At 48.4% G+C, this 9,111-nt stretch overlaps 1 protein-coding gene across 14 annotated transcripts in view; it reads right to left on the reverse strand.

Annotated features, from left to right (window-relative positions):
- Positions 1–6,786, reverse strand: part of MARK3 (microtubule affinity regulating kinase 3) — a 61,153-nt gene extending 54,367 nt beyond the window's left edge. For 4 of the 14 annotated variants that reach the window (XM_068192322.1, XM_068192319.1, XM_068192318.1 and 1 more), the window contains exon 1: positions 6,137–6,785. In XM_068192322.1, the coding sequence (XP_068048423.1) occupies positions 6,137–6,187 (51 nt within the window). In that variant the 5' untranslated portion in view covers positions 6,188–6,785. Of the gene's footprint in view, positions 1–6,136 lie in introns of all 14 variants that reach the window. The other 10 variants (XM_068192317.1, XM_068192328.1, XM_068192320.1 and 7 more) reach the window with 5 other exon arrangements.
- Between the last annotated feature and the right edge of the window lie 2,325 nt (positions 6,787–9,111).

Genomic DNA, 9,111 nt, shown 5'->3' on the forward strand with positions numbered 1-9,111 from the left:
AGGACACAGCAGACCCAGCTCAAAGTGAGCACAGCAATGGAACCCCCTACACTGGGCAGCCTGATGGAGGTGGACAGTAGGGACACAGGACACTTTCACCTGGCAGAGGGAACACTGCTACCCAAAGTAACACTTGCACATTCCTAATTCTGGCTACTGACCAGCAGTGGGAATTGCAGTGGGAATTGCTAGTGACAAGTGCAGCAGTGCCCTGAAGACCAGAGTGGGGAAGTGCTGACAGCAAAGCACTAACAGTCTTCAGCAAAGGCAGGGTCTGCCTCAAGAGTCCTCCCATGAAAACCACTACAGCCTCTGCAATGTTTGGCAGTATTTGGTTCATGGTCTATACAGCATATGAAAGAGAGTGAATCTGTAATTCCATGATTAGCACTGAACAGCACAACAGTGAAGAAATCCTGCTTATATAATCAAAAAGATAAGTCTGGTGCCGGTTAGAAAAGCTCTTTAAAAGCTCTTTTGTTGCTTCACATTATCAAGATCTGATATTCATCATATCTTTCCAGCCAAAGTTCCTTTACTGCTGATTAAAATGGATATTTATTGACATCAGCCTGGGGAATAATAGCTAAAGAGCCAACCATATTCTATTCTTCATCAACAATACTGCCAACTAAGTTGTTTCCAGAATCATCACTGTCAGTAATTACATGCTAAAAAAAAAAGAAAAAAACCCAACCACCTCACAGTTGGTTTTTAAAAACCACATTGAGCTTGCAGATAGAAAGCCTTGCTTTGGCTTTAACCCTGCAGGAACAAATTTTATTTGAAAGTCAATTTCTATATATATGTATACATACACATATAACTTGCTACTTTATGGGGCAAGAATGCCTCCTAACGCAAAGGTTTCTTCCTCATCACAGGTGCATTCAGTATCTTTCAGGTTTATGTTTTAAGAGCAGTACACACCTATTTATCATATATTCTAAAAAATTTTAGTGGCAGATGATCTCCATGCTAAGCAGAGCCAACCTTGGTATGCCATGAGCCTAAAAAAAAAGTGACCTCCATTTTTGATCTGGCTGACACCCATGAGGCAGCATTACTTGACTGAGGAGAAGAGGAAGTTGCAGACACATGCTACTGATATATCATATGAAATGGAGATTGGGAGAGACAAATGCCTCCACTCTTTGAATTCCTTTGACTTGAGTCACCTGAGACATGTTGTCAACAGGAACTGTCCGCTTACATCAACATGAATATATCTTTTGGCTAGAACTAAAATGGAGAATCGAGCAGGTAAGGATACCAGGTGAGTGGGCAACAAGAGCTAGAAGAAGACTGTGAAGTTCAGTGCACTAAATACTGTATTTACTCTCTTTTTTTTTTTTTTTCCTTTCAGCAATTCCTGTAGCTGTGCTCTGTTTTTCAGACTGCTACTTCTAAGGCCACAATATAAGCCACACTTGGTGGTGCAAACAAATTAAGTCTAACTATGTAACATTTTCTGGAGTAAGGTCCTGCACTCTAGTTTTCTGAGTTATTGAAACAATGTAAGAGAGAGTGGAATAATGCTTATTTCCAATAATAAACTACCATAAATTACACTGTTGTAAATATGTATCTGTTTGTAGTCGTGGCACAACTCAAGTTACCCTAGCCCTAGGTTGCTGTGCTACAACTGGCTTAATTCAAACCAAAACCAAAACACTAGGAAGCATTTCTAACCTTCCCCGCCTGGACTGGACATTCTGTTTACAGCCACAGAATGGGGATAACTCCGCTTTTCTTAAGGGTTTATACCGCTGGATCAGAGCTGACCAGACTCATCTCACAGCCCCGTGATAATTAGTGCTGGCACAAACCGCGGGTGGGAAGGGGCACCCGAGGCTGATGCCCCCAGCAGCCTCCCATCAGCGCGAGCTGACTGAAACCAACTGATTAAACACCACAGCACAGGCTGCTCTGCACAGCTGAGAATTCAATGTCTCACTGTAAAAATGTGAAAATACTAGCAGCTGAAGACTCGCAATGTCATGCAGCCTCACCAGGTATTTTCTGAGGACACAGTACCACGCCTATCGGGCATCGGCGGTTTTTTCTGCTCTAGGGAATTTTGGCACTAAAAAAAAAATGCCAGGTGAATTCCTAAAATATTTTTTATTTCTAGTTGTCTTGCCATCTTTGCCCAATTTAATTCAAACCAGAACATTCATTACAACTGGTGAAAAATATGGAATAGTGTAGATGGTCCTGTAGAAGAAAATCTGTCAGAACTCTTGGCCACAGGAACGCTTCCCTCCTCAGTCCCTTCTTTAAAAAAACCCACAGGATTTCATGCTACGGAAGAAAGCATTCGAATTACAGATCTATCTGTAATAGGAGAAGACTGATAAATAATATATAGAACAATGCAAGCTTGCATATTGTCTGCAAATGCTCTAATGCATTTCATAGTTAATTGGTAATAAACCAAGACATACTGCACTTTCTCAGTATCTTAAAATACATTTTCGTACCTAACCCTGCCTTTACTAAATCTTTTTAAATGAAAAAAAAAGGGGGTGGTACTTCTGCTGCACAAAATCCTTTTGTGCAAGCACAGTTGCCATCATGCTGGCATTTTTCAATAGAAAATTTTTCACATTAGGCACAGTCATGGAGATAAGAGTATATTTTAGTCTTGCTTTTCCTCAAATTACTTAAATTTTTAATTCAGATTTGCCTGCAGAACCAACACATTCAAAACAGTTACCCTTTTTTCCCCCCAAAAAACACAGCTGTGCAATGAACAGAGGTTTTAATTAAACTCTTTAATCCAAGATTTTTCTTTTCTATTTCATGCTGTTAAAAAAAGTAATCTTCCAACCTCCATACCACCTGTATTTCCTTGTTTCTATCTATAGTTTGCTATCATCTTCCCACTCTTTGAATATTTTTTTTAATGAATAGTTGTCCTACTCATCACAATCTTGTTCCTTCTGCTCCTATTTCTTTGTCACTGGTTGTCCTCCATCCTGCCATATGCACATTCCTCTGTGACTCCTCTGATCTTTTGTTTTCCACTGTGTTTCCACACTCTATTCTCCTCCATCTTCTCTCCCTTCCTTCTCATCACTAGTAAAACAGGTTTACTCATTCTTCTGTCATTTAAAGTCCTTCTTCTGTGTCTATCCTGTCTCCCAGATTTGCATGAAGGAGGTCTCTGCTGTTTCTGTTGCTTTCTTTCTCACGAGCAGGACATATTTTGAAAAAGACAGAGAAGATCTGATCCTGTCCTGCACTTCTGTCCCCTAAGCAGCTGGCAGCCACTGCCGCACAAGACATGGCCCGAGAGGAGCTGCTCTGTCTCTGCGGTGAGGAGCCAGCTCATTGCAGGCCAACAGCCAGCTTCCAACTGTCCAAGTGTGAAGTTCCTATGATCACAGGTCATCTGGGATGCCTTTCCTCTCAAAACCAGGTGACTCGGAGCCAAATTCTTTAATCTCAAAAGCACTAAAGGCTCGGTAGCTCTGAGTAGCTTTTGGGGAAAGTCACTGTGACAATATTTCCACTTCAGCATGTCTTGATAAAAAGCCTTAGGAAAAAAAAATAAAAATCAAGTACTGGCAATTACACTTTTTTATTCAACAGGACCTGCCAACCACTGAACGTGGTTAACTGCAAGCACAGACAATGGTAATTTACACTCAGTGTCATTCTGGAGGCTAACTTCATTTTCAAAACTGCAAGTATAGGCATGGATAAGCTATGATCAGCACACTTCAACCAGATTCAACACTGGCCAAGCCTTTGTCAGCAGTGGTAACCTTCCAAGCAGAGAGAAGGCATTAATGGGGTCCATAACCATGGCCTAAAGGCTAGCTGAATACCTTGGCACCTCCTAAGCCTCTTCAAAGACTCCTCTGAATATTAACTAATTAGACTTCTCTTATGTGAAAGAGAATGAACCAAGGCTCAATTTACCTGCCAACATAACACACCCAGATTTGGGGTAAAGAACAGTTAGCTGAAGTATCAAAATTATTGCACTTGGTATTAAAAAAGAGACCTGGTGCTCACAGCTGTAGGGGTAATTCAGAAAGACCAAATGTCAGATTTAAATTTAGTTTTTAAGCAAGGCATAACAAAATAGTTTGGTAAATTTCTAGATAGCTGATGGCCAAAACGTCAGAGAGCTTCCTGAGGAATATGGTATTGTACTGGGTGGGGGGGCTTGGCTCACTGGATCTGGCAAGTACTTGGATTAATCACTCCCTGTCAATATCACTACCTACAGGTATTTCTGTGGACACCAGTACAGAATACAACAATTGAAAAATATGCCTTATTCTAAACCTAAGGCAATTTATTCGCAAGCAAGACAATCCATGTGTGTCAAATTACGAAGATAACTAAACAGAAGTGTTAGACCAATATTTTGAAGTGAGAACAAGGTGCCTTAAGTGGAAGACATGTAAAAACCTAGCTTCAAGTGCTAGAACATACAGCTTGTGAATAATTATGTTTCCTTGAGCACATTATTAGGTCTTTCCACTGTTAATCTACCAACAGCAGAGTTTGAATTAATTGGGGAATCTGATCTGAACACTTTCTAAAATGATTTACTATGTGGCCTCCATACATTCACATGGAACTTGAAAACCCCAGTCGGGTTTGATACAGACTAAAACAATCACCCAAATAAACTCTGCGCAGTATTTAGTAGAGTATGTTTCAAGTTCAACTCTCCCCATGGCATAGGAAGGGCTGCATAATATTTTAATTATTTTCTTCCACAAGACAGGAAGCTCATTGAGATTTTACAACCAAATATGCTTAGTTGGCTTTTTGCTCAATACAGCCCTTAGCCTGCAGGTTGCATGTAGTGCTAAAGCAAATAAAGATCACAGAAGTTAGAAGTGCCTATTATGTCAATAAAATCTAAATCCCTAGTAATGCAGTAATTGTTCCATGCAGCACGTTTTCTAACGCTTTGTCTGGTCTTGTTTTAAACAATGGAGCTACCATCACTTTTCTCAGACTATTTATGGTCTGGAACAATCCAACAGTTTTTCCTGATCTTTAACCAAAGTTTCCACCTTTTATGCCTGTCCAAAACATAAGAAGCCCCTACAAAAAAAAAAACCAAACAAAAAAAAACCCCAAAAAAACACCGCCTCCTCCATCAAGCTTAGCATCTACCTTGTAAAGAATATCAGATAGCCTTTACAAGAAGTTGAATACAAAGTTCACCGATCAACTCATTTTAGACTACAGTTAGTGACAACTCCCTTCTGTTTATCATTTGGAGACATGTCAGAGCCTATGCAGAAAAATGGTTAGACAGGATACACCAGGATCAAGTAAGTTTTAACTTAGGAGAAACACAGTTTCTATCTGCAGAAAGGGAGTCTCCTATCGAGCTTCGTTTGTTGCTATATGCTCATGTGGTAGAACTAGTTTATTTTTTTTTTTGTTCTTTTTTCCTTTAGCATTCGACCTTTGTGACTGACTTAATTTTGTAAATAAAGTGTCAATTCCTAAACCTTGGCTTTGTCAAGGTAAAAAAAAAAAAAAAAAAAAAAAAAAAAAGGGGGGGTATTCGGTGTGAAGGGAACAGGCTCCCTTGCGCAAAGGGTAATTCCAATAAAGAAACCCTTTTAATGTCATCTGAACAGGTGACTAGCCTAACAGCGTCATTACCATCGAGAACCCTGCAAATTAAGCAGGGAAGAGGCCTATTATCTAGGTCACCTAGCCCACCCCTAGCCAAGCTGAATTATTCCCATCTATTTACAAGAGGTTTACTGGGGTGCTTTAGCAGTAACTTTGCCTATCAGGAGAAGGTAGCAGCCCCCCAGAGCTCCCCTCCTCACCGCGGATCCCCGTTAGCGACATAACCAACCCGATCCTCGCACCCTGCGACATTCAAATAGTACAGGGGGAATTAAAGAGGGGACACCGGGTTTGGGAGGGGGAGGGCTGCCCGCAAACGCTACGGAGCCGGCGAACCGTGCTGTGGAGGGGTTAAAAAAATAATCAATTCAGAATAAATCGGCAATTTGGGCAGCGTACAGGCGGCAGGCGTTGCTGACAGCGCCCCGCGGGGCGATGCCCGCGCGGCGGGGCCGGGCGGCGCGGGGCCGGGCGCGGTGCGGCGCGGCGGGTCCCCCGCGGCCGCGGTACTCACGTTCTCGGTGTCGCGCTCGTTCACCGTGGGCAATGGAGTCCGAGTGGACATTTTCCCTCACTCGGGCGGCCGCGGCGGCGGCGCGCACAGGCACACACACGGGCCCCGGGCTGCGCGTCTGCTCCGAGATGGTGGTCGCAGGGAGCCACCATGAAGGACGAGGTGCCTGTCGGGGGGCGGCGTCGCGTCGGTGCCCCCCCACTAGATCCTCCTCGGGGAGCGGAGCGGCCTCGCCCCCTCCGAGTCCTTCGGGCTCATCCTACAGCCGGGGTCCGCAGGGGTCAGCAGCGGGCAGGGGGCCGCCTCATCCAGCGGGGAGGGGATGGAGATGAGGGAAGGGATGGAGCCGGGGAAAGGGAGGCGGCGAGGGAGCGGCTCCGGGGGGGAGGGGGTGAGCGCAGGGCGGGCGGGAGGAGGCGGCAGCGGGGCGCCGCGCAGCCCGGCTTCTCTCCGCTGCCGCCGGGGCACGGCTAGCGCAGGCCCGCCGTCCGGGGGGCTGCCCTCTCCTTCCCCCGCCGCGGCCCCGCTTCACCGCGCCGCCGCTCGCATCGCGGCCCGCCCCAGGCTCCGAGAAGGCCGGCGCCCCACGAGCTGCGGACGCTCGGTGGGTACCCGCCCGCCGCTCCCTCCCTGCCTGCCCCCCGCCCGCCCCGCCGCCGCTCCCGGACGAGGCAAGATGGCCGCGCTGCTCCTCCGCGCCAGCCCAGCGCCGACATGAACCGGAAGGTCCCGCCCCCCGCCCGGCGTGTGCGGGGGCCTCGGGGCCGGCCCGGCCCTGCCCTCCGTGCCGGCCCCGCTGTCCGCGGGGGATCGGCTCCTGCCCTCCCGGGGACCGGCCCTGCCCTCCGTGCCGGCCCCGCTGTCCTCGGGGGATCGGCTCCTGCCCTCCCGGGGACCGGCCCTGCCCTCCGTGCCGGCCCCGCTGTCCTCGGGGGATCGGCCCCTGCCCTCCCGGGGACCGGCCCTGCCCTCCGTGCCGGCCCCGCTGTCCTCGGGGGATCGGCCGCTGCCCTGCCGGGGACCGGCCCTGCCCTCCGTGCCGGTCCCGCTGTCCTCGGGGGATCGGCTCCTGCCCTCCCAGGGACCGGCCCTGCCCTCCGTGCCGGCCCCGCTGTCCTCGGGGGATCGGCCCCTGCCCTGCCGGGGACCGGCCCTGCCCTCCGTGCCGGCCCCGCTGTCCTCGGGGGATCGGCCGCTGCCCTGCCGGGGACCGGCCCTGCCCTCCGTGCCGGTCCCGCTGTCCTCGGGGGATCGGCTCCTGCCCTCCCAGGGACCGGCCCTGCCCTCCGTGCCGGCCCCGCTGTCCTCGGGGGATCGGCCCCTGCCCTGCCGGGGACCGGCCCTGCCCTCCGTGCCGGCCCCGCTGTCCGCGGGGGATCGGAGCAGCCCCGGGGCGGCACAGCTTGGAGCAGGGTTCGCTTTTGTGAGACCCCGCCTGGAGCACTGCATACAGTTCTGGTGTCCCCAATACAGGGAGGACATGGAGCTGTTGGAGCAAGTCCAGAGGGGACCTTGAAGTTGATAAGACGACTGGAGCATTTCCCCTACACAGATCGAGAAAGTTGGGGCTGTTCAGCCCGGAGAAGAGAAGGTGGTGTGGGGACCTCAGCAGCCTTCCAGTGTCTGAGAAGGTCTGCAGGGAAGCTAGAGAGGGACACTCCACGAGGAGCTGTAGTGGTAGGACAAACAGTAATGGGTACAGAATGAAAGAGGGGAAAATTAGATTAGATATTAGCAAGAATCTTTTTAGTGTGAGGGTGGTGAGGCACCAGAAGAGGTTACTCAGAGAAGCTATGGATGCCCCATCCCTGCAAGTGTTGAAGCCCAACCTGGATAGGGCTTTGGGCAACTTGGTCTAGTGGGAGATGTCCCTGCCCATGGCAGGGGGTTGGCACTGGGTTCTTCCAACCCCTTAAAAGTCTCTGATTCTGATTCTGTAAAGAGTCCCTCAGGGAGCAGTGGCGTCCCTGGCGTGGCAGGAGATGTGGTGTGGTGGGGAGCTCAGGTTTTGGGGAGCACTGTGGGGCAGAGGGGATGGTGCTGCAGTGGCTGGAGAAAGGGCAGACCTCCCTACAGGACTAGCCCTTAGCTGGGGAGGGGGACAGACCCCGCTGCCCACTCACAGCCAGGGGAAGGGACACGGGCAAGCGTAGTCCAGCAATGGGCATCTGTGTTCAGGGTTCTGTCCTTGGGCCATCTGCCAAAGCATGTCATTCCTTTTCTTGGGCTTTCCCAGCCCAGAGGATGGTGTGTGTTACAGAAGGAAGCTCACACCTGGCAGGGGTCTGAGGCTGCTGTTGGCAGATCTCACCTGGTGCCATCAGACACCCATACAGTGTTACAGCGCTGTGTTTTCATACCAGCTTGATGCTTGGCTCATTTGCTGAAGGAGGGTAAAAGCCTGGGCTATCAAAACATTCTTTGTGTATCCAGTTGTTATTCTGCATAATCCCTTTTAAGTTTATAAAGAAGATCTTGATATAGTCATGAGTAGATCTAATTATGAATGAAAAACAAGAAAGAGAAATTACTTCTGTATATTCAGTATGTAGGTGGTTTAAAACCAAACCTATTTCTGTTTTTGTGGGTTTTTTTGGTGTTTTTTTTTTTTTTTTGGTTTTTTTTTTTTAACAGAAAAATGTGAACCTCTGTAGAAAAAAATGTTGGGTCTGGTGGGATTTGTAGAAACTTGGCGTATCTGTGGATCTGGCAGCCTAGCAGTAACATTTTGTCTTTCTAAGGTGGAAAGACTAAACTAGACTTCTAAACTTTATGGCTCTCATAAATATTTGCCAGCTCAGCCCTGAAATCCATCCTATAATGTAGGTGATATTTCCCTTGCTTTTAGAGACATGAGCAAGGAAAGAGGGCCTTTGAATGCCACCCAATAATGTGTATGTCTGTTACTTCATCATCAGGACTACAAAATACTCCACAACATCTGACCTGCAGATTTTCCTTCCAAACTCTCATTG

The sequence above is a fragment of the Anomalospiza imberbis genome, chromosome 6 (assembly GCF_031753505.1).
Source record: "Anomalospiza imberbis isolate Cuckoo-Finch-1a 21T00152 chromosome 6, ASM3175350v1, whole genome shotgun sequence".
NCBI lineage: Eukaryota > Metazoa > Chordata > Aves > Passeriformes > Viduidae > Anomalospiza > Anomalospiza imberbis.